This window comes from Cyprinus carpio, chromosome B10 (genome assembly GCF_018340385.1).
Source record: "Cyprinus carpio isolate SPL01 chromosome B10, ASM1834038v1, whole genome shotgun sequence".
In the NCBI taxonomy this organism is placed as follows: Eukaryota; Metazoa; Chordata; class Actinopteri; order Cypriniformes; family Cyprinidae; genus Cyprinus; species Cyprinus carpio.
The window spans coordinates 19412394-19438794 of NC_056606.1; the positions used below are offsets into that span (position 1 = coordinate 19412394).

The window sequence follows — 26401 nt, forward strand, 5'->3', positions numbered from 1 at the left end:
AGCAGCAGGGAATGACCTCACTGGCCAGATTAGCAAACCTAGTCACCTAGAAAGAGACAGAAACAAGGGCTCTTTGTGTGAGTGAGCAGTGCCCCCAGTGTCAGTAACAGGACGTGAAGGGTATGAGCACTACAACAATACACTTGTGTGTGACTGAGCTAGTCAAAATAGACAAAACACACAGATAACAATGTCATTTTATTTCAACACTTTGCACTTGAGTCAAACTATTGATAGCTGTGCTATTGTATATACATCAAATAGTTTGTCTCCTGAGGTAAGTTTGTATTTTCACAGAATAACAACTTCATTGGTTCGTCAAGTTTGGTATAGCTACAATAGGTGTACTTACTTTTGTAAGGTTTATTAAGCTTTATTCAGCTTTATCTTTCTACTGTACGGTATCATTCCCACTGAGTGGCCTTTGTGTATGACTTGGGAAAAGGCTTTGAGTGATCAAGTTCAGTATGAATGAGGGGAAATACGTAAATGGGGATACCCACTAAAGAAAATCACTCCTCCTATAGCAGTCTGGTTGAAAAACTCAATGGGGTTATTGTAGATGTGTGATTAAACTCGCAATTACAATTTGTTTCTACATACAAATAATTAACACAGTCGTTCTTGGCGAATTACAATGGATTATAATAATTTCATTTAGCTAGAAAAAGACGATGACTAGAAAAAGTTTGTCCTAATGCTTGGAAAATAGCGAAGTCCACTAAAACAAGAAGGATAGTGACAGAGGAACGTTATTGTTGGAATCACCCCGGAACGATTTATTTTCCGGCTGATGAACGATAGATAGAATGAATCCAATCAGGATCCACTTTGTGCATTTAAAGCGGCAGACGACATAACAGAACTTTATTGTGAGTTGGTGTGAACACTGTTATTGTTCTTGGTGTGAACGGGCCTTATATATAACTAATAATTAAACGGTTATAATAGTCGTTCAAATTCGATGAGAATTGTCCACACCACAGCTGTAAGGACACAGCAAGGATATGGTTGCTACACTTTCATTTTTTTTTTTTTTAGTCAAAGCATTAAATTATTGACAGCCAATAAAAATCCATTGTCTTTAAACAGCCACAGCATTTAAAGTGGCAGATACATTACTGTAGGGTGCTTATAATAAAGAGAACGTTATAATTTTTGTTGTGAACGGGTCTTTAGACTGGCTACTAGTGACTACCAGTGACTAGTGATGCTTTCTGGGTAGTTTTTGACAGTATTTGTAGTGGACGTTTAATACCGCCATTCTGTGATATGCAAAACACTAAATGCTTAAAAATCCAATATATAAAAGAACGTTAAAAAGATTTAAAATGGCAAGAGGGGAAGCTCCATTGGTGAGCATCTTAGCATCTTTGGACGCGTACACAGGCCGACCGTAGGTTGGATGGATGTGTCTGTAGTTGTTCTGTAGGTGAACCTGTTTATCGGCTAATTCCTCCGTGGAATATATCCCTTTCACAAACAGCTCAAACTGTCAAAAGAAAGCAAATGTTACAAAAATCTTTAATACATTTGTACAACAGTTGCATAAGTGTAAGATCTGCAAACAACAACACAATCTGCGCAACTAAGAAAATGCAAATTGCAAGTGTGCGTCATTGCGTGCAGCGTTATTGTGGCTGTAACAAACCGCCATACCTCAAATGTCTGCTATTAAACATATGTGTTACTCATTACAAACATATCGACTGTTTAATTAAATATTAACATTTAATTTGGCAAGATTCCATTAAAACTGCTTCTTTGCCATAACCATAAAAGAAGAATGTTTATGCTAATATCACTATAGCGCCCCCTTGCAGCAACACTGAAATTGTGTTGCATGATAAATGCAAATAAATAATAAAAAAATGTTAGGGCATCTAGAAGCACTTGTGTTCACATACTTGTGTAGAGTATATTTCGGACGTCTTACCTGAGCCCATGAGATATAGGTGGGTACTTCATACACGGTCCACAAAACCACCTGTGAACAGGGCGGCGTTGTGAGGCTGCCGTGATAACGGTAATACTGCGTTAGGTTGTTCTGAGGTAACAGATTCATCAAAGGAAATGGTCTGATCGATTTTGTTTGTCCTACAAGAAAATGAAAAGATTTAGATTTACTTATATTTAGACATCTGCGCAATCTTTTTTTTTTTTTTAATGGAAGCCCTTTTCAACTACGAAAAAAAGTGAAAAAAAAAGCTCATTGTGAATTTTCATCTCACAAGTCAGACATTTTTTTCTCAGAAATGCAAAATTCCCAACTTTGAAACAAAAACGTCAGAATCGCAAGATACAAAACTCAGAATTCTGACTTTTTTCCCATTGCAATTCCAATCCATATCTCTCAATTTTGATTTTTTTTCTCACAATTCTGAAATTTTTACATTTTACATTTGCTAGTTAACACTTTGCAACTCAGTTTACATCTCACAATTCACCAAAATAAATACATACCAACTAGGGCTATCAAATTGATTAATTGCATCCAAAAGGTTTTTGTTTACATATGTGTGTGTGTGCTGTGTATATTTATATGTATATAAATACACACAGACATTTATATATTGTACATGTAATATATATTTATATTTATGTAAAATATAAATCTTTTATAAATATGAAAATATATGTTTACATGTAAATATTTCTTTAATATATACATGTATCTGTGTGTACTTATATATACATATAAATATACAGAGTACACACATTTGTTATGTAAACACAAACTTTTATTTTGGATGCAATTAATCACAATTAATCAATTTATGTAAGCCCTAACACATAGGCCTACATATATATATATATATTTCCTCAGAAACGTGAGAAAAATGTCAGAAATGTGAAACGTTGTGGAAAAACCACAACAAATTTTTTATTTTGTTTTTTTTTTAATGAATGGATTACGTTAATCAAAGTTTACTTTCTCAACTAACCTTTGTAGGCGACAGAAGGAAGTGCATTTGAGATGGACTGGAAGTTTTCATTGTGCAAATATGTTACCTGTGGAAGAATAATAACGATTAAATACAAACCTGTGCTGTACTACTTCAGATAAAACAATGTCTTACATCAATGAAGACTCCAAGAACAGCAAGGCCAGTTGGGTCTTCAAGCGCGGACGTCAAGTTTGGATGTGTGGATTTGATGTTGACTATGTGCATCTGCGCACAAACATGGACAAACATTACAAAAAGTGCAAACATCATAAACAGCTTAGAGATATGGACAATGTGAAGCCCCAAACCTCCATAGGAAATCTCAGGTGGTCCAAGGTGTGTTCAGAACCATTTGAAGACACACTCCCCCAATGGAAATGCAGCTGGATGGTGCGGTAAGTTCCAGGAAGCCCTCCGCCACTCACCTGCATACCGTTACCCAACTCCAGCACAACTACACACAGAGACACGCTACCTTCAGTTCCCAGGGAGCACTTCAATAAAATGCAGATACACCTTGAAGACGCTTGGGATAAAAGTGTCCAAAACATCTTTCTAAAGGTCAGTAGTCACTTACCAGAGTGACCCTGGTTTGTCAGCCACCATTGCCCTTTATGAGTCAAATTAAAACCCTCCAGGTACAGAGAGTCTAAAGACTGGTTGTTCATCAGCTGATGGTCCAGATTGATGGGAGAGTGATGGCTGTCCAGAAGAGGATGGCAAGAGGGGTAGTTATCTCCCCATGCATATGGATCTACCAAGAACAATTTAATGTTGTTTTACATCATGACAATAGTAGCATTGAAAAAATGTGTCCTTCCGAATGAATTCCAACAAGAACAAGCTACAGAACAAGAACTCACCACAGTGCTCCTCATCATAACAGAAGTCTGAGGGAAAACAGTTAAAAACAATCTTTATCAAAGTTCAGCAAATCACTTATTTCAGTCAAAGGCTTTGAACCATTCCTATAAATTAAAAGTGAAAAAGTTTTGCCCAAGGAATGTATCAATGAATCATTCGTCACTCACCATCATCACTGTGTGCCAATGAAAGCACGGACAACATCAGCATCAGAAGTAACATCATGCCCTGAAAATGAATCAAAATGTTCCCAGTGGTCTTACACCACAAAAAATACTAAATGCCAAGCAAACGGGGGTTTAAATAGTGATCTTCTTGAATAGAGGTAGGATGTCAGGTTTTTTTCTCTGACTGTGCTCACTTGAACACGTCGCTGCCGCTGCGCTCGTTCACAGTCTCACACAAATAACTTTTGTTGAACGAGGAACCAGAGAACGAACACTGAATATATGCAATGAACAAAGCAGGGACATTTTGTGTTATATATAAAATAATGCAAATGGAATGTTTAACAAAGGTAATCAATCAAATGTGGGGAATTAATCTAACAAATATTTTAGCAATAATAATAACAACAACAATAATTACCAATATATATAATAACATTATTTTAATAATACTATTATGATTAATAATAATAATAATAATAATAAATATTAGTTCACAGAGGCTCCAAAAAAGTATCCAAGTCAGATTTACACTACCGTTATTTTTTTTTTTAAGAAATTGATCATTTATTCAGCAAGGATTCATTAAATTGATTAAAAGTGACAGTAAAAGGTTACAAAAAAGTCTATTTCAAACAAATGCTGTTCTTTTTATACTTTCAAAGAATACTGAATTTTTTTTAAAAACCACGGTTTGCAAAAATTAGGAAACATCTGTTTCTAACATTGATAATAAATACCTGAGCATCAAATCAGCATATTAGAATGATTTCTGAAAGATCATGTGATACTGAAGACAAGTAATGATGCTGAAAATTCATCACAGGAATAAACTCAATTTTATTAAAACAGAAAACAGCTGTTTTAAATTGTAATCTTTTTGTATTATTATTGTTTTTACCCTTAACTGCCTTGGCGAGCAGAACAGACTTCTTTCAAAAACAACTTAAAAAAAAAAAAAAAAAAAAAAACTTTTGAATGATAACGCTTTTTTTTTTTTTTTTTTTGATGTCACATAATTTTACATAATTTAATGCAATGGTTTATTTAAAAAAAACTTAACCCTCTAACACTTGCACTTCACAAAAAAAAAAAAAACACCTTTTTTTATAGTAAATGAAAAGCATTTACATATTCATGCTCTTTTGTTGGTTTCTATTACTTATATTGTACTCATTGTAAGTCACTTTGGATAAAAGCATCTGTTAAATGACTAAATGTAAATGCAATAATATTTTAAAATGTCTAAATACATTTTGGGACCACTTTATACACATGTAGTTCTTATGAGACAATGCATCTCGTCACAATTGTGAAACAGTAAATCCTTTATTTGGGAATCTCACAACTGTGTCACAATGTCTAATCTCTGGGAGCGAGAATTCCCAGGAGGCTTGAGGAACGGATTTTACATCAGAGAACTGAGTACTTCCTTACATTGGGCATCCCCCTTTGACTCACGTGACATTTAAGAGCGATGGATTTCCACGATGGACAGGGAAATCTCTGAGAAGGCATTAAAACGTTCAAAGGAGTCATTCTGGATTCAAGTCATCACGCTCAAAAGAGTCAAATAACACACGTTATGAGATCTCAACCCCACCGTCATCTAAAACAAGTGATCCGAAACAAAAGGAACACAAACATGACTGTCCTTCATGGTGCAATTTATTTGGCATTTGATTAGATGTACATCTACTTCAGAGAAAAACAAAAGCCCTCTGAAAAAAAAAAGCAGTACATGACATAAAAAACTAAATAATTCAAGAATAAATGACAAATTCACCAACTGTTGCATTCTACATAAAACATTTCATGATGCTTTTTTCCTTGTTGCACCACAAAGTCTATCTAGAAGAAATCATCTACATTTTTTTTTTTATTAAAAAAAGTTTGTAAATAGGAGGCGGGGAGAGAGGAGTCAGATGTGTTTCGAACCTCGGTTTGGAGACGAGCGTCTGTAAGCATAGCAGAAATGAAGAGTACAACAGCAGAAGAGACGTCCTCTCTGCATGCGCAAAAGAGTAAAACATGCTGAACATTCATGCCAACTTTTACATTACACACGACCAGTCCACACGTTTAACACACACACACGAGAAACAAAAGCTGATGTTCACAGGATTGTCTGTGCTGATGAAACCCTGGAATTAAACACAAAACAAAGACTATACAGTGAAAGAACATTGACCTGGATGACAAGAATGTCTTTATCCTCTATTATTTTGGCGCTGGTGATGGATCTTTAGAAACGGGGATCTGCTGGCCGACTTGTGTGCTTTTCTTGTGCAAAAACATCTTTATCTTTGTACAAAATGCCTGATTGTCATTTAGTTTGGGCTTTTTGTTGCTTTTCCAGTCAGAAATAAATCATATTCCCTTATACAAAAAGCAGTGTTTGATTCAGTGAGCAACAATGCAGACCAAATCTAAATCTTTCCCTCAAGTTCATAACGTTTGTATTTGAGTACATAATTCACATAATGGAAAAACTCTGTCCAAATGGCAATTAAATAGTCTGTAAATTGGTAAATGATGCAAAAAGAAAAAAAGAAGCGTTTTGCTCTTACTTACATGTACAGTTATGCGCTCATGCGTGCAAATATACGCTCACATTTACTTATTGTCAAGTAACGAACGGTTGTTATTGGTGATTTACATCAAAATAATATTGAGAGCACGTGATTTACATGTGCTGAAAATTAAAAACAGTCTCACACACACACACACACACACACACACAGACTGACCGACCATGAACAAGTCTAAACACGTAAATCCTAACTCAGGATCTCAACCAGAAGAAATATCTATTTCAAACACCATGATTTGCTTCAGCACAAGGTTTGAGATCAGTTTGAGAGGCGAAAATGAGAGAGGATATTTATTACGCAGGTAAATCTTGAGCTTTTTTGTAAAAGTTACATTCTAAATTCAATATGTATATTAGTGACAGACTTTCTTAATGAATCTATGAAGAAGTGACCAGATCATATTTCACCACAAAATATATATTTTTTTAAAAGTTCTATTTTGCATAAATATTCCTCCCTGCAATTCTCATTACCACAATAAAAATAATAATAATGATGATTTATTAATGTAATGCAGAAACAAGCTCATTCTCATTCTAGTAACAGAGTAATGGAAAACACCTCGATTTCTGTTTTTTTTTTATTTTTTTTAAAAAAGGTAAATTTAGTACAGAAAATATAAGGGCCTTTCGCACCACGGGAACCTTTTCATAGTACCAGAACTAATTGTGGAACTACCCACTTTTTGGCGTTTTCGCACCGCAGGAACTGGTGCGATTTTAGTACCGGACCGCCTTTTTTGAGAACCAAATTAGCTCCTACTCCAGAGCAGGGTCTAACCAGCACAACTGGTACACCCGTGACGTAAACAGACATTGATTGGCCAGACGCGTATGAAAACGCCCTCACCTGCCATGATTTAAAACGCCGTGTAATATACTGTAAACATTGTGTCAACTTATTTCGCAGGTATGGAGAACAGCGATAGATGGACGGACGCTGAAGTGCAGGCACTCCATGTCCATTATTGTGAAACCCACGAGACACAATAAAAACACAGCTCTGATGTTAACGTTGTTCTTTGTTTTCGTTGTTGAATGGTGCGCACAAATGACGTCGCTGTCGACTGGCTTACGTCACTTTCTAGTACAAACAATTAATTTTTTTTTTTTTTTTTAGCATTAGAGTCATGAAATAAATGAGATGTGTTTGAAATATTGTGGACCAAGTAATGATGCAAAAGATAAATGGTCCAATAAGCTTTTATGCAAAATATAATCTCTTATTTTTTTCTTTCTGTAAAACGGGTCATTTCTTCACAGCTTTCATCAGATTCACTCTTTTAGACTTGAGCAAATGTGATTTTGATCACACCAAAATCCATTCACCTCCCAAAATAAACTCAAACGCTTCTGACATTTTCCCAAAAACGAGGCGATGGATTTGCATCACCATGAGACAGCAAGACACTTAAGAATGGCTGAAACTCGTACCTCCATCTAAAAGAATCAAATGTTTTTTTTTTCTTTGTTTTTTGAGTTTGTGCTACTGAGCTGACAGACAGAAAATGTAAAAACCAGACATCACAGAAATCCATATAGTAACATGGTACCGCTCACGTCCAAACGGATCCTTCCTGTAGAGACGACCACCCAAGGGTCAGTTTGGACAGAACACTACTGAGTCAAGGAAAAATTGCTTCTTTGTGCCAGAAAAGAGTCAGTGTGTCACCACAAGAGTCATCACTAAGGCCTAAAAGTCTGTTCGTCGACCGGTTCATTCGTTCAAAGTGCGGTGATCGACACATGCCAGTGTAAACCTCAGAGAGAGGTGCTCTGTCGGCCCTCCATGACATCAGCCGGTGGCTGACGGAAGTATTTACATGTGACGCTCAAGCTGAAAAAACACTGAATAAAAACCCCATACAATCGTCTTTTCGTTCGTGCCTGAAGTCTTTGCTCTGAACAGGAAATCTTCCTCGAGTCCTACATCGTCTGACATGCGCAGTCTGGACACGTACCCTACACCACGGTGCTGAGCGAGGGGCCGCTGCAGCCTGCCGTGGAGCTCTGTGTGATGCTGCTCTCTGATTCGCTGGGGGTGTCCGGAGACACTAGCAGGGTGCTGCTGTCGATGGAGTCCTCGCGCTCCTCCAGGGGCGGCGGCGGCGGGGCGGGGAGCACAGGCTCGGGGAAATCCCTCTGGAGAGAGTCTGCAGCGCCGCTCATGTGACCAGTCGCCAGCGGAACCCCGGTCCGTCCTGAAGAGAGAACAGGAAGTGAACGAAGCGTTAACCAAAACTGCTGTCCAGTGTTAAACTAAAACTATTCAAAATCATTTGCATTGATTGAAATAAAGCTGAAATAAAATTAACTACAAGTATTTGATTAAAAATATGTTAGCATGCAAGTAAATGTACAATTATAAAATAATTACCAAAACTAAAACTGAAGAAAAAGAAAGTTTTGCATTTAGAGAATTTGTTTTTGATCATTAAAATAAAGTTACATCATTTACATAAAAACAACTGAAAATTCTAAATTAATAAATGTAATTACTAAACCTGAAATAAAAATAGAGCTAATCAGAAAAAATAGACATTTTGAAAAACAGAAAGCACATATCAAAAGCAATAAAACTTAAACTAAAATAAAAATGCAAAACTTACAAGCTAATTCTAAATATTAATAAATACTATAATAGCATATAAATAATACTAATAATACTGAAATTGTATAGCACAACTGCAAAAACAATAAAAAATTAAATGCATGGCAGACATTATGGCTTCAAAATGTTTTTTAAATTTAAAAAAAAATATATTTACTAATTAATCACTTTGTTTGTTTATAAATATTAAAACACTTTATTTAAAATTTCAAAATGCATACTGGTTTTGCTTTATTTGCAGAAGAAAATTCCTTACAATTTGGTCATTTTTAGGTATCTTAGAATACAGAATAATAATAATAAAGTTGTCTAAGTAAGCAGCTCACTAGGTTTGGGATCAGAGCTCCAGAGTGTGATCCATAAAGACTTTAAATATCATTCATTTGAAAATGATAAATCATTAGTTACTTGCACATGTGAAAAGACCTAAAAATACAGCATCTGTTGTTAATCTTTGCGAAGACATACTGAGGTCCATGTAGAGGATGCTGTCTGGGTTGATGGAGGCCTCATATGAAGGAGGAGGGTCATCTGGGTGGTGGATATCTGGGTATTTGTAAGCAGCATAAGGGGGCGGAGGCTCCTGGAAGTGGAACGCTCCTCCTTCACCATCATCAGAGAGGTGCAGAGGCGTCAGGCCCGTCCCGAACGCATCCGGCCCATAGTCAAAGCCAGGGACCCTCCGACCCAGATTAAAATGATGCACTGTGAAAGACAGAGATGATTCAGAACAACAGCACTTTAACATGCGCAGATATAATCAGATGATCACACGGGGCCTTACGGTTTCCTCCAATGAGGGTTTCGATGCGTTCCCGCCGGCGCTGCCTCAGTCTGTGCACCATGAAGAGCAGCAGCGAGAGGATGAGGAAGGACGAGATGCAGCTGACAATGAGCCTCATGCCACTGGCCATCGAGTCAAACAGACTGCTGCCGTCTGAAACAAACACCACTGATGAGACCACAACCTGAGAAACTCTGACAACATGCAGTCGTCATAGATATTTGGTCATAAAGCACAACATTTTGTGAATTTTTGGAGGATTTTTTTTTAATCTATTAAAAAAAGTGAAGCACTAAAACTAAGACTGAAATAATAAATTATAGAAATGCTTTAAAAATAAGTAAATAAAAATGACAAATTTTGAAATAAACTAAATAAAAAAAAATCTAAATATAAAAGCTAATTCAAATCATTAATAAAAACTAGATTAGCATATAGATAATACTAAAAACACAATAATTATTTTTTTAAATTTACAACTAAGCATAACTACAGAAACAATGAAATACATTACAGAAATTTTCTTTGGAAAATATTTTTTTTATATATTTATTTATATTGTTTTAATATTTGTAAATAAAAATTTTTCTTATTTAAAAATTACAATAAAATGTAAAAAGACAATGGCTTTTACCCCAAACCTTATTATTATTTGTTGAATTTCCAGGAATTTGCCACTCAAATTAGCAATTTTTGAGTGAAGCGCTCAAGAGATTCACAACTGATTCCAATAGTTTGATTATAGCATAAAAAACAAATATTAAATATTGTATAGAATGGTTATAATAGATTTGACTACTTTTAGCAATACCTTTCGTGCAATATTAAATGTAATACAAACAAAGCTAAATAATAATAAAATTTGTATGAATTGTTTAAAAAGAAATTGGTATGTTGCACTTTTATCACAAGACTGCACTTTCAGCACATTCTGCCATCCAAATAATCTAAGAAACAAATACATCTAGTGCTAAAAAAAAAAGTCTTAATTTAGTCTATTAATTAATGATAGTCTGCCACTTCAAACATAATGATAATATTCTAGTTTTACAGTAAGATAAGGCAGAGTGGCGCCACCTAGTGGTGAAATGGGTGCAAAATCACATATAGTGGACATTTAAAGATTTATCTTCATTTAAATACATATCTGTCCCCTAATCTTCAGATGTGATACAGGGATTACATTCAAGAACAACTCTGAAGAGACTGTGACAGTACCGGGATCCAAGCAGGTGAACTTGCAACACTCTTTAGGGTCCTTGCGGAAATGCTGGCAGCCCTGCGGACGCTCACACAGGGCGGCCACACACATCTCCGGCTCGCCGTCGTGGCACGTGCAGCTCAGACACGGGTCGTCCCCTTTAGGTGTGAAATAATAGCCCTCGTTCACCACGTTGTCTCTGATGTCCACACACGTTTGTCCTGGTGAAGAAACCGGTCAGATTGATATCAGTACATTAATACTAACATGAGGAAAACTCCAGAATGTGATCAAACAGGTTTCTTCTGTTCATATGTCGCTGGACGTACTTCTCTTGCAGAGGAAGGGGAACTTTTTATAGCAGTTTTCGGCGTGCCAGCTGTGCAAGCCCCGCTCGTTCATGTTCTTGATCTGAAAGCGCTGCAGCTGGGCGCAGAACACGTTATCCTGGGTTGGGTTCCCCTCGCCCAAATTAGCCAGACCCTCCGGAGGCAAAAACACCTGCATGGACCCTGTGAGGAGCAGACAGACGGATGAGTTTTTTATAATGTGTTGGGTTTTGATGTAATAAATTTGTTAGAAACTGAAATAAAAATAAAAATGAAAGCATATTAAAAGTGCATAATATATATATATATATATATATATTTATAAAAATTTTTTTTTCAAATGTTAATAAACTATAAAATATAACGAAAAAAAAAAAAAAAAAAAATAATATATATATATATATATATATCTATATATATATATATATATAATAAAATTAATTATTCACTGAAATCATGAGCGTTCATTATAGAAATAGTGAGGTTTGATCTTTTTACCAATTTATCAATTTCACAAAGCCAGTCTGAATGATTTTGTTCATAAATCAAAGTTCAACTCACTGATTCAGTGATCCAGTAACAATTAACAGCCTACTGGACCATTTACTGTGAGTACCAACTTAAATTTTACTCTGTTCTTTACACTAAGTTATGGTAAGACTTCATAAGTCTTGAAATATAATAATCAAGTTATTTGGACTACTTTTGTGGTATTTTATTTTGGCAAAGGTGCCGTTTAACAGCTCGGGTGCTCATTCATTACAATGAAATCAGATATTCTTCAAAAAAAAATTTTTTTCATTTTTGTTCACTGTATTCTTTAAAATATTTGAGTTTAATACCAACCTTTATACGCCACTTCCCAGCGGCCCTCGAGCGAATGATTCTGGTTGGTAATCACATACTGATATCCCACCCAGAACCTGCAATGACACAGCATTGAGAACTCAGAACCGTAAAACCTCAGCTCTTCGTCAGGAGACAGAGTCACACACTCACTTGCACTGGTCCTTTCGCTCGCACACTTTCTCGTCGAAGTCCACCTCGATCTTGAGGATGAACTGCAGCTCTTCATTGGTGCTGAACGTCGCGAGCGAGCCGTTGACCTTCTGACAGGTTTCCACCGCCTGCCAATAGTTCTCGCTCCTCAGGTAGACTTTATAACAGCTGGCTGTCTTTTCATAGTGGTGCCAGCCGCTCGGACACTTCCCTGTGTTTATTTATAGATATATATTTATTTATTTTTTTTTATTATTTATTTCCCATTTAATTTTAAAATATAATAATTTAACCATAATGGGCATTTTAACACTATTTCTTTCTTCCACCACCCTACTGCTGTGTTCAATTATATTCATTCCATATAAATATAGTATGTAATACAAATATATATAGTCTACAATTCACAAGTTTGGGGTAGAGTTTATCATACTCATGTGGTTTTTAATACAAATACATATACATATATATATATATATATATATATATATATATATATATATATATATATATATATATATATATATATATATATATATATATATATATATATATATATATAAAAAAACAGTAATATTGTAAAAAATTATTACACTTTAAAAATAACTATTTTAATATATTTTAAAATGTAATTTATTCCTGTGAAAAGGATTAAATTTCAGCATCATAACTCCAGTCTTCAGTGTCACATGATCCTTCAGAAATCATTCTAATATGCTTGAAAACTGTTTTGCTGCCTAATGTTTTTGTGGAAACCGTGATGCATTTTTTTCCAGGATTCTTTGGCAAATAAAAGTTCAACAGAACAGAATTTCTTCAAAATAGAAATAATTTGAAACATTAAAATTTTCTTTACTGTCATTACTGTCACTTTTGTTCAATTTAACACAACCTCGCTAAATAAAAGTATTGATTTCTTTGAAAATAAAACAACAAACAACAACAACTTACAGACCCCAAACCTTTGAGTGTTAGTGTATATAATAAAGTTATCTACCAATAGTGTAATAATAATAATAATAATAATAATAATAATAATAATAATAATAATAATAATAATAATCATAATAATAATAATAATATGCCCTCCTGTTGCACAGGTTAAGCTCTTATTTGTATTTATGATTTTGCACAGCATCTATTAATCAGTTTTTTTTTTGTAATGTTTTATGTGATTGCTAATGGAAACATTGGCATAATAATGCAATATGAGCACATCTTCACAGCATATGAAGAGATGGGGAAGGGTCTTACTGTTGAAGCGCACTGGCTGAGCAACTCCCATGACGTCCTCCACCGGCTCAAAACCGTTGCTGTAGCGATAGCGCTCCTCCTTTATTGCTGAGAAACAAGGAATATTAGAAAGCAGCTTGAATCCAAAACACATGTCCTCTTTAATAAGGCCAAACTATACTAGGCTGAAGGATGAATCATATGCGGAATGATCCACATTTGTTTGGAAGGACATTGTTAATAATAAGATACTACAGGGTGGCTCATCGGATCTTTTCACAAAACCATTCTGAATGATTTGAACTCGATGGTCTGATCACCCTCATCCTCACTTTATCCACACTGCCTGATGTAAAATCTGGGCCCTGAACCAAAAGCAGTTGAGTATCACTGGTGTAGGCTGTGTAAGTTAAACAACATGCTTTCGAGGAAATCATGACGCTAAAACCCTAATCCACTTCAACGGAAGAGAACGGAGTGGCAGCAGGTCTGCTAACATCAAACAGAGTTTCTAAGAATCTTATTAAACCTCTTCCTCATTTCCTGAGAGAAGGAGCACTAAATCCGACAACCAAACACGAATTAAAGTAAGACTGCAGATCCGTCAAGAAATGTGCCAACACCTCCTGAGAACAGCGGCTCGATTACATCGACGTCAGAAAAGGGCAGTGAGTATGTGACCCTGCAGAGTTCTCTGTCTAATAATGATTACAGCTTCAGTGAACATGGCAGGGCTTCGACAGGAGTTCAGCGCATAGTAGTTCCATGTAATATAGAAATTAAAAATTATATATTTTTTAGACTTTTGATGACATTTAATCTTGATAAATGATTATGTGCTCTGAAATTGCTTAAATGTTTTTTTTTTTTTTTTTTTAAGTTACATTTATGGGCTTTTTGTGCCTTTTATTTTGAGAGTAAAGTGGAGAGATGACAGGAAAGTATTGGGGTGGAGAGATGGGGGTGGGAACAGCAAAGGACCTCGAGGCGGGATTCGAACTCGGGTCGCTGTGAGCGCAGTTGGGATATATGTTGACGCACTAAAATAGTTAAAAAAAAACAATAACAAGAACTATCAAAAAGCTAAAACTAATATAAATGAAAAAAGCACGTCAAATTACTCAAATGAAAACTAAAGATAAAATGAAAAAATAAAAGCACATTCAAAATTTTATTAAATACTACAATAAAAAACTTCTTAGTTCTCATTTAATATAATAATGAGATGGACTTTGAATATGAAAATTAATATTTTAATATAATATATAATTATGTTAAATACTTTAATATTGTTTGTGTGTTTTATTTTTTTTGTATATTTATATAATCATAATTACACTTTGAACTGTTTTAAAGATATGAATCAAAGTTCATTTTTGCTAATGAACTGAAGTTTACTTCAGAAACACTTAAAACATCTCAAAATGTTTAGAACTGTGTAACATGGCTTTAGTTGAAATTAATGATTAATTAATAAATTAATTATCGCACATTCAATGTATTTTCAACACAGCCCTATTGGAGGATGCAGAGAAAAAATGAAATGGCACATTGCCAAAATGTATTGTATTTTATCTCTTGCTACTGAAAATGTCACTGAAAAGTTTACGAGACTGTGAAGCCCATCATAAATCAGAGGAAGCGATATGAACACCAATCACCTGATAACATTGAAATCAATAAACAAACACGTCACTACCTCAAATAACCCTAAAATGTGTTAGTCTATGGGTTACATAGGCTACAAACGCTTTCTGATCATCTGGCAACACCACAATACAAACCACTAATCTTCAGCAATTAGGGGTTATTTTGTCCTGCTTGGGGTGTGACTCTGATCAGCAGAGCTTCAAGGAGCTACGAGACACAGATCACATGCTCAGCAAATCCGCTCTGTAATTCCTGTTATCCCATCCAAGAATCAGACTCTGAGCACCATCTCTCACCCGGGGGTTAAGACACAGAAACCACAGCACATAGGCAAAAATAACCAAAATCCAGGATGTCCAGCACTGGCAAAATGACAGGACAAAACCCAATAAGTCAGAAGTGAAAGTGCTCCTTGTGCGGTCATGGGCATAAATGTGTTTTTACAGTGCACTGCACAAGAATATGGCGTGAGTGTGAGTGTGAATATGAATATGTGAGTGTGTGTGTGTGTGTGTGTGTGTGTGTGTGTGTGTGTGTGTGTGTGTGAACTTACTAGGGCAATCTATTTCATCACTTTTGTCATCACAGGCCGTCCATCCATCGCACTGCCAGGACAGAGGGATGCACTGCATTTTTCCGCTCCGGCAGGCAAACTGTCCAGGATTGCAGCGCAGGTCTGAAACACAGACAATACACTGAGCCATCTGGAAAGAGAAAAGCTGCAGCACACTCCATTATGTGTGATTATAAACAATCATGATTTATCATGCAACAGGTAAAGTCTCCAAATTTAGATGAAGAGCTGTTCCACGTCATCAGGGACCTCCGTGTCAATGTCAGGCTTAGCCAAATAAGACTCAAACATAGTCAACGTGTCAAACCGAACCAGCAGGAAACACTCAAGATTATTTGTAAGAATTCCGAGGATTGCAGCTTACCTGTCAACAGTCTGGCCAGAGCAAGCCGAGGACCTGCAGGGGGAGAGAGAGAAATTTAGTGATTCCAGCTATATAACATGACCTAATCTCTGAAGAGACAGTTAGCAGGGTATCAGTAACAATTAGATAGTACTGACAGATCCGCATTTGCAAACAAAAGTCAATTCAAGTGACCAGAAAGCTCTTTATTTTGCATTTAGAAAGCATTTATTTTTTTTCAAATGTGAGCTTGCAAAAGACTTGCAAATTTAAAATTATATTTGACTTCAAGTAAGCAAAGCCTAATTTAGGATAAATATGATGTAGACAAAACACAAATTCTTAATAACGTTTAGGGAAAAAAAGTATAATAATAAATAAATCATAAATATACTATGCTATATTACTTTATTTTCTTTTACATGCATATAAAATAATCACATAGGAAAAACTTGAGAATTTAAGATTAAAATTTACATTAAACCAGACCAAAAGTCTATTTAATAACTATATCTAATTTATTTCATTTATAAACATTACATTAAGTATAAAATAAATACTAATAATTACATAATTTATCACATTTATATTATTCATTATATTAAATAAATAAACGTACATTTACTACTACTACTACTACTACTAATATTACTTTTAATTTTAGATTTATTATAACGTAATAAATTATATAATTACATAATTACACAATTTATTATATAACATGTACATTATCATTATTACTGATATAAGTTTATTTTTACATTTATTTTGAATTTATTTAATTACCTTTGCCCGTGTGTGTGTGTGTGTGGTCCAAGTTTTCCCTATGTTGGATAGTAAAAACTTACATTTTTTACATTGTGGGTACAAATGTTTCTAAATCATGCTGTTGTTTTTTTAATGTTAAAACGCACAACGTTTTATAGTTTGGACGATATGAAAATCATTATGGACAGTCGTCACAAAACGCAAAAACCCAATATATGTGTGTGCATCATTTTATACATACTTAAAAGCCATCTAATATTATATATAAAATCAATTCTGTTATCTGATGTTAGCAAACACCCAATTAGCTTGATCCTCCAAACCACTAAACAATCTCTTGAGAAAACGAAGCAACCTACAGACAAACAAATCATATTTTTAAAAAGAGCTTCTCTTCTTGGGAGGTCCAGACATTCAGACCTTTAATCAATCACCTGTCCAACCCTTGAGTCTAAAGTTATCCTAAAACAAACACAGCAACACTGAGATGCCTTCAGAAGACCAGTGTGCTCTCTACCATGGATGCAATACTTGAACCAGATCTGCACCACATTCACCGCTGCAGACAGTAAGACCATTGTGAACAGGTTTGACTGGTAAAAACCTTCTTCATGTTCCCATAAGTTCCAGTGATCACCAAAATAGTACCAATAACCCATTTGGGTAGTTAAAATAGATAAAAACTAAGATTTTATGTTAAAATGTATGTATAAAGGAAAATAATCGTTGACTCTCCTACTTTGAGTAGTTTGAACGTGTTTGGCACATGCACCACTTCAAGTTTGTTATGCATTTAAAAGTCTTATGGGTCAGTAGTAAAGACATGCAAGAGTCTCCTTTAATGTTAACATCACAGTGATCATGTGTAATATTATGCACTTTTAACAAGAGCACACACTGAGATTAAACACCAGCTGTGGGTTTATTTGATGAGATTCAACATGGAGACAGACCAACCCATCCTGCCCTCAAAACAAGTGCACATAACCTGGGCTTCGCTTCCCCATGAAATTAAACACAGAAAAGCACATAACAGGCCATTAACCTAAATACTGCCCTATTTATTTGATCCACTTGGTTTCCATGCATCACCTTATATCAACAGGATTAATAAACCTCCCGTCTAACAGGGGAATATCAGAACAGACACCAACAGAACGCCGCTGCTCTAATGTTTCCCTGTCCAGAGCGTTCTGCTTGATCTGTCTGCTCCTGTATTGAACTGTGGCCTACCAGAAACATTAGATTGACTGCAAATGGTTGGCATATATGGCAAGTTGTTTAAACATTTATTCCTACAAGCATCTATTTTAATGTAGTTGTATTTTTCATTACTAGAAATCCAGTGGTGACTAACTTTAGATTTTTATCAGTTCCACTAGCAACCATTCATTACATACTAGTATTTGTTTCATAGCTACTAGTCACTATCCCTACAGTGACAAGTAACATTTACAATGCTACTAGCAAGGGGTTGCAAATTTTCTCATATATTGTATGGGAATCTGTGAGCATACCAACTATTCACTTCCAACTTGTCTTCTAATAGTTACTAATACTTATTTCACAGGGCTCCAAACTGCGACTAAAACAGTCGCATTTGCGACCATAAATATTAATTTGCGAGTGACGTTTTTGCTGAGGTCGCCACTGGCGACTACCCGCCGAAAGCTCCTCAGGATTTAACCGCTAAAAAAGTTTTTTCTCCGGCGGATGATTTGCTTCATTCTAGCAGCGCCCCGTCTGTGATAAAACGAACTCGGGCCGAAGGTTAATACACACAACTACACCGAGTGTGGACCTGCCGCGTGTTCAACAGCTTTCAGCCGAGATCGGCCCATAGAGAAAAAGCCGTCTGTCAGCCAGAAGTGTTTTGTAGAGTCGGTGCGGCTCTGGTCCCTTATCTTCTCACCGATGCCGAGACTGAACCGACAGAGACGCATTTCAGACAGAATCAGCCCGAGTGTTATTGCTATCTGGGTATATATTTACATGTTATAACTTTTTTCTTAATTGTTTTGCGATCAAATATTTTGTTATGCTCACGTATTAAACTGAGACGATGCGCATTAAAGTTTTAGTGGAAAGAGAGTTTCAGACAGTCCTCATCTCTGCCGCACATCAGTGCTGAAGCACACAGTCTGATAAACGCAGCTCCGCTGTGCAGCGAGAGAAATGACGGAGACGGAAGAAGGGAAAGTGCAGAAAATACAGCGTCTATTTCGTGCACAACTTGAACAAACTAGAACAGGTAAAGCTGTCAGCTGTGTGGATATTGGCAATATCGTTAACAATTCTCGTTTATAATAATTACTAATATGGCTTCTTCTAAACAAGATCTTGGTCTGTGTTCTTTTAATGCGTGAACTTCATCATTTGAAGCTCAATTGCCGTCCAGTAATCGCAAAAAACTCTGTGCTTTGTAACTTTTTAATAAAAAGTACCATCTTTAAAATTATTCAGAATTCATAACGAAATTCAAACAATACAGTTTTGGCGCTCCTTAATGCGGCAGGCGCGGTCGCTTTAGCGCCTCAGTTCAAGGGCAAGTGAACCCATTTAATCTTTCTCTTTACTAATATAGTACATAGTGAACATGAATTAACATCAAAAAGTAGGCTATTTTATAAGAGAGCTTACAGTATAACTTACTGAAATGTCTCATGTAGGAGGAGCCCAAGCTACACTCAGTGGCCAAGTGATGCTTATGCTCCATGATACTGGTACAGATTCTGTGTAATGAACAATTCTTTGTGACTGTAGATTTCAAGCCGGAAAAGACATTTAGTTCCCACTTTAAGTGAACCTTAGTTCCTACAAAATGGATTCAAATCCTGATTAAGTCAAGAAAAGATGAGACATAAACACATGACAGTATGATTGAAATGTAAATAAATAAATAATAATAATCGTAAAATAAATAAAACACGTTTATTCTATGGCACCTAAAAAAATTATTTGGCTCCTAAGTTTTTTTTCTTATAGGAGCCAATGGCTCCTTAGTCGATTTTTTTGTTTGGAGCCCTGTTTCAGTTTAAACATAGTGCTTATTTAGGGGGGTGTTTACACAACACCGTTTTCAACTAAAAGTTTTTTATGTGTTTAGGATGTTTATTTACATGACAATGGCATTTTGTGGGCCTGAAAATGCAAACTTTTGAAAACAGGTTTCTAGGGTTGGGAACCGAAAACCTGTTCTTATTCAGAACCAGTTCGGTTTTTTGAAAAGAACCGGAACCGTGAGGAATTTCAAAGTTTCTGTTCCAAAAACGTATCTGGTGCAACGCGTGACCAAGCGCTGTGAGCAGCCTTGCGCCGGCGTTTCTTGTAAGGAATGTCACAAACCAAATAATAGAAATGCCGCCCTGCCTCTTTAATAACTGAGCACATTGTTTCCAATGATGTCGTTTTCCACGACTGTATGCACACTCGCGCCTTTGCACGTCTTTTTGCCTGACTGTACATGTACTGACAGCGCACAGCACCTGCCGCTAATAAATTACATTATATTTGTCACATATTGTCATTAATACACATACTGACTTTAACTTGGACAACTAAATTAGGGCTGCAACTAACGATTATTTTGATAATCGATTAATCGGTCGATTATTTTTACGATTAATCGATGAATCGGTTTATGTACTTATATTTTAGTTTTGCCCATTTTTTCCCCAAGTAAATTATTAACAAAGGGTCTTTATCATTCAACATAGACTTTTTTAGAGATTTTAACCATTTTGCATTGTCATATCCTCATCAAAAACATACCTGGAGTTGTGTGTTTTATTATGTGTTATTTATCCTTTGTCGAACTCTTCTGCAATCAAAACACTGACCCATACATACTCTAGCAAATTTCACAAGGAGATTTCAAATAATGTTTTCACCATGGCAATCCTTAGGGCTCCTAAAGTAGTTTAACATCCCGAACAAAGCTTATTAAGGAATCTTTCAGAACATATTATCACGAAGAATAAGAAATAAACAGAATTAAAATTGCAGTAAATTGCATTTTATTATTTTTTTTCCTGTAAACACACAGCTTATACCTGGGAAACAGCTTTATAGCTTATGCTGTGAAATTGTAAACAATCCTTCCAATAAAGTGCCAATGGCATGAAACCTGAATGGAACTCACATTTTAAAGTAAAATTTAATAGTAAAATCCATCAGAAGGTTGTCCAGAAAAAAAATTGGACACACAAAAAACCTGCTGTGTGAAAAAGAGCAGTGAATGCTTAGAAAAAAGTGCATTTCAAATACATTTAAACATTAACCTCTCTTAGTCAGTCATAATTAGGCTGCATAACTGAATTATGAACTGGTAAACGACAAAGCTTTAAATGTTAATTGTTAAAAAGCAATGTTATCAGCTTTTACGACTAAACATTTGCAAACAACATTGTACTGCAGAATCTGCACAAATAAAAGTCTTTGCACACTGTGATTTTCATCGGATTTAAATATGTAGTGGTCCTTATAACAGTGCAAAATTCACAAATGTAATAAAGCGATAAAATGTTAACAAAACAGCTTATGCCTGAACTGACAGGAATTCGACTACCTGTGGGAAATGAGGCAGAACACTATTCACTCATTATTTGAGAAAAACTTTGCATTGCAGTGCAAAAAGGTCAACATGTCCAAATGTTCAGGGCTTAACAGTTAGGCTTGCTCTCTTTTGGCTCCCACACTTTGGATGACTTCGTCCGATTAGTTTTATCTTCCGCTTTTTTTCTTTTTCTTACTCGAGGTTACTTCACTGCCGCCTGCCTCACCCATCACGCTGAATGCTGCAGACAGAGAGACGCTGTGCGGGAAGCACGTGACATAAAACGAGGCCAGCTATTGGCTATTCGCTACTTTCTCCTGCTGTACTGGCTGAGTAAAACCTCCGGTGGCTCATTACTGCCACACTTTGGTCACCGCAGATTTAAAATATGCACGAAATGAGCCGCTTACGGCAAATAAGAATTATTTAGCAACGAATCGATTACTAAATTAGTTGACAACTATTTTAATAATCGATTTTAATCGATTAAATCGATTAGTTGTTTCAGCTCTAAACTAAATAAATAGGTTACTATTGTTATGTAAGTATGAGGGTTAGATTATTTAGTGTACAGGTGGAAAAATGTGGAAACCACTCATTGCATCACACCATCTTCTGACTGCATTATTATTTGTAAAACAGGGGCTTTATGGAGTGTGTGTATACATGGTTATAAGTATAACAGTTTATATTTAATTAATTTAGGGAAATTAACAAGTGTCTTAGCCCTCAAGGGACTATTTGGCCAACCAGCTTATTCCTGCTTGAAAAGCAAAATGTTATTGATAGTGTTAAAAAACATCAACTTGGAGCCATATGCTGATGAATGGATTAACATTACTCAACATTACTTACTACCTTCCAGCAACACTACATTCAATGAAGGTAAAATAGTAAAAAAAACATAATAGTTCATTTAAATGGAACCAGAATCGGAACTGGAAAATTTCTAACTATACCCAACCCTACTTATGAAGATCCATATACTGTAATATATGTTGAATTTTGACACTGCCAACCTTTAAATTAAGTTGACAGTAAGTAATAAACAGTATTGAGCATTGAGTAGTTGAGTATTGTGCATTTTTCCTTACCACTATTTTTTTTTAATAGTTGTTTAATGATTTTAATGGAACCGGAACAGTTAGGCGGAACCGGAAAATTTCTAACAATTTCCAACCCTATAGCTTTCTGATATTGTTACCATCTCCATGTAAGCTACAAAAAATATAAATTTGTGATAAGTGATATCATGCACATACATTTTACGTGTTTACATATCCGTGCAGGTGTTTCTTTACATCACCAGCTAGTGCCCGGGCATGCATAATACAGCATTTTTATTTGTTTTTGTGGATCTGTATGTTTTGACTATTTTTCCACAGGGATTTAAAAAAAAAATTTTTTGTTAAAGAGTATGTAGTATATGTAGTTAAAGAGAGTAGGGAAACTGATCATTAGCAGTACTTTATGGGAGTGGGCGATTCTTTTAGCACCATTTGTTTCTCTGATTGGTGCTGATTTCTTTGCAGAATCATGGATCATGTAGTTTTTGTAGTTTTCCACAAGGAATTCCATTGTTAAACTTTATTCTTTTAAAAACGAGTTGAAATAGTTTGGGCTGATGGCTTCAGCAAAAGCATATTCCATCAATAAACAACTTCTTAGCTCACAGTATGTTTGCTAAGGTTTTTAAATTAATCACTAAAAATCAGTTTCCCTATTGAGAAAATGACTGGGATTTTTACTTCAGTTGCACACCACTGGAATAGATATCCATAAAATACTAGGGCTAGTTAGGGCTGTGACAGCCACCGCGGTTGTCTTCTGCCACCGTCAGTAGTGCACGTGACGTCACACACTCTATAACAAGCATAATAATAAGTTTTGTATACAATAGTGATAACAGTAATAGTTGCAAATTGGTTTATTTAGACTATGTCTATGGTAATCCACAAATGACCTCAAATGCCATACGCAGCGTTTCCTTTAGACTGGCAGGTTTGGGCGCAGAAAAATACAGTTTATGCATTCAGCAAATTAATTTTGTTTTGGGCGATGGACCTTGTTGGGAAACCAAATCGCCGATTTGGAGCCATCTCCATTCATGTCACCCATCCGCGTTTCTACAAGATCCCATGATCGCAAATGCCTGGCTGGTCAGGCTTGGTGGGGCTTTCTCCAAACTGGACAAATACAAACGAGACAGCTATAAATGAAAAATGTTAACAAGAAATGTGGCAACGATTCTTATTTCAAAAGAGAGCTCTGGCAGACGAGGAATTAATACGCCGCTTGCTTGGCGGCGGAACAGTGTCACACCACCACGTCGTAACAGGTTGAGTCTGTCTAGTGTCTACACAGGACATTTGAACTCTGTGTCACAGTGTCAGTGCCTCATAAATAGGATGAGGCAGTTTACTGTTGTGTCTTGCCGAATCCATTGTAGCATCACTAAAATAAACACGAGCTGACGAGTTGAATCGGTGTATTAGATGAGTGAGACAGTGCTGGGCTGCTCCAGGACAGTTTTGAAAACCATTTCAGAGACATGATCTTAAATGTGACTCATATAAAATATATTAAATGTTTTAAGTCAGCCTTAATCGCCTTTTTGGTGACTTCATGACTTAACTGACCACAACATTGCATGCATGTAGTTTATTTCGCGCTTTGATATGAAAGGATACAGGCTACAGCACTGAAATGAAGAGGAGCGTGCGTCTGAAACCTTTCCCATTCTCAGTCATTCTGCAACTGAATAAATGCACTTCTTGTCAAGAGAAAAAGTGACAGAAGCAGCAGTTGTGCAGGCGATTAATGTTTTCAGTTTACATTTAAATTAATATTTAATTTAATATTAATTATTATATATACATATTTATCTCAACACTGCGTCACCAGCAATAGTTGGTCCCGTTACCAAATAAAAATCTGCCACCGTCACAGCCCTAGGACTAGTAAAACTGAAAAAGTTATCAGCAATAAATTGAGCACTAGTTGGAATTAAATACATTGGTTCACAAGAGATGGCAAAATTTGTAATTTGTTACAAGTAACAACAGAACAGAAAGTTGGTACAGTGATTAGAAGTAAGGGAATATGTAAATAAGTAATGAATAACAAACGTATACCATGTAATTTTAAGGAATAAATGTTAAATCAGCTTGCCACATGGTATGTAATATAAAAGGCTTAAAGCTAGTAACATAAATAAATACTATGTAGCTTTCAGGATTAAATATTAAAACAGCTTGCCATATGGAATGAAATAAAAGCGTAAAGCTTAAGAAACATAACAAGGCAATAATACATTTATAACAGCGGTAACGTTAGTTAAAGGCCCTGATGGCCTGCGAAAGAGCCTCTGCAGCTCAGCCCTCATGACCGAATACAAGCAGAGCTGCAAGCCTTTACCAGCCCAGAATGCAGCAAATGCATTGATTAAAGCAACACCTTTACCTGTCCGTGACGGATCTGTTATTGTCAGAATGAAGAGGAGAAGCACAAAACCACCGCTGTCAGCCTTCGGCAACATTTATCCTCCATTCATGGTATCTTACACCGGAGAAAATGTGCGAGAGAAAATGCAGTTAAAGCAGCAGCCGCCGATGTGGAGAAATAAACAACAACGAACAGCCGATTCCGCGTGCTGTGTATATTCCGTCGATCAGAAATAAGCTTTGGTGCTCGGATGTGTTGAGTTCAGTTGGCTAGGGTCGGGATGTAGTGTCATATTCCATGGCTGTTTCCTCTGGCTCGGTAAACGAGCTTAGGACGCATATAAAACAAGATGGCTCCGCCACAGTCCCATCAAAACAATCCCAACCATGTTCTCCAGCCCCCTGACGGGAGGAGGCGCTTCATCAACCCCTCATAATAATACATGCGTGACATTTCCTTCATGTCATCAGTTCACAAGGATGCTTCATCTGGCAAGCAAAAGCGTTTTAAGTGCATTAGTTTATTGCAGCCAGTGACTAGTATAAGAAATATAGTTAGCACTATAGGGCCTAAAAACCCTGTATATTCATTCATATAGGCTACTGATCAAAAGTTTGGGACTTTTGAGTAATTTAAAAAAAGAAAGAAATAATGAATACTTTTATGCAACATGAAATTGATGAAAAGTGACATTTATAATGATCCATTTCTTTTCTACTTCAAAAATATGCTTTTTTTTTTTAAAACTTTCTATGCATCAAAAAAAAAAGAAAAGAAAAAAGGATGCAGCTGTCTGTTTTGAACATCGATTATAACAAGAAATGTTTAATGAGCAAAAAGATACAAATAAAATGAACAATTTAGCCACTAGATTTTTGTTATAGTTGTAAATAAAACACAGATTACTGGAGTGCATTTTTACGAGAAAATACGACTCAAGTTTTTCAAAACTTCATGTTTAATTCAGTTTGTTCCTTTACTTTCTTTGTAATTATTTGTAAATATTACTGGCAATTTCTAAGTGAAAATTGTTTCAAAGTAAATCCTACTCCATTTTTTTTCAGTATAACATTGCAACAACAAAAAAACCCTATTCAATTAATTTAACACAATTTGAGCAAAGCTTGTTGTCACACTATATGTGGTAAATTGTCAGTGGAAACCTGCATTAAATTGTCAATTGTTTTTTTTTCTGAAAATTTAAACAGTAAAACAATTCTGAACCATCATGGATTATATACAATTGCATCATATAAAACGTGATGAAAAACATATTACAAAAATAATGTTCAAACTTGGTTTCAAGAAAATAATTCAAAATCTTTCCCAGCATCATAT

The 26401-nt window shown here is 35.7% G+C and overlaps 2 protein-coding genes across 2 annotated transcripts; both read right to left on the reverse strand.

Annotated features, from left to right (window-relative positions):
• Nucleotides 1-871: 871 nt before the first annotated feature.
• Nucleotides 872-4306, reverse strand: car15 (carbonic anhydrase 15). The gene is made up of 8 exons (XM_042733073.1): nucleotides 3980-4306; nucleotides 3812-3838; nucleotides 3526-3702; nucleotides 3257-3402; nucleotides 3081-3173; nucleotides 2946-3012; nucleotides 1937-2097; nucleotides 872-1492 (listed from the first exon to the last, which is right to left on the reverse strand). Exons 1-8 carry the CDS (start codon nucleotides 4035-4037, stop codon nucleotides 1283-1285), a joined length of 939 nt encoding a protein of 312 aa, XP_042589007.1. The 5' UTR covers nucleotides 4038-4306; the 3' UTR covers nucleotides 872-1282.
• A 3386-nt stretch (nucleotides 4307-7692) lies between these two features.
• dgcr2 (DiGeorge syndrome critical region gene 2) lies at nucleotides 7693-25501 on the reverse strand. The gene is made up of 11 exons (XM_042733074.1): nucleotides 25082-25501; nucleotides 16318-16350; nucleotides 15933-16055; nucleotides 13751-13837; nucleotides 12497-12707; nucleotides 12344-12420; nucleotides 11498-11680; nucleotides 11186-11389; nucleotides 9968-10120; nucleotides 9652-9888; nucleotides 7693-8773 (listed from the first exon to the last, which is right to left on the reverse strand). Exons 1-11 carry the CDS (start codon nucleotides 25155-25157, stop codon nucleotides 8535-8537), a joined length of 1623 nt encoding a protein of 540 aa, XP_042589008.1. The 5' UTR covers nucleotides 25158-25501; the 3' UTR covers nucleotides 7693-8534.
• Nucleotides 25502-26401: the final 900 nt, after the last annotated feature.

Coding starts and splice junctions, on each gene's coding strand:
- car15 (XM_042733073.1), bottom strand. CDS start 4,037: ATGATGTTACTTCTGATGCTGATGTTGTCCGTGCTTTCATTGGCACAC. Junction 3,174..3,256: donor ACCTGAGATTTCCTATGGAG/GTTTGGGGCTTC, acceptor GTTTGTGCGCAG/ATGCACATAGTCAACATCAA. Junction 3,013..3,080: donor TTCTTGGAGTCTTCATTGAT/GTAAGACATTGT, acceptor ATTCTTCCACAG/GTAACATATTTGCACAATGA.
- dgcr2 (XM_042733074.1), bottom strand. CDS start 25,157: ATGTTGCCGAAGGCTGACAGCGGTGGTTTTGTGCTTCTCCTCTTCATT. Junction 13,838..15,932: donor TGATGAAATAGATTGCCCTA/GTAAGTTCACAC, acceptor CTTGTTTCTCAG/CAATAAAGGAGGAGCGCTAT. Junction 9,889..9,967: donor AACCCTCATTGGAGGAAACC/GTAAGGCCCCGT, acceptor TGTCTTTCACAG/TGCATCATTTTAATCTGGGT.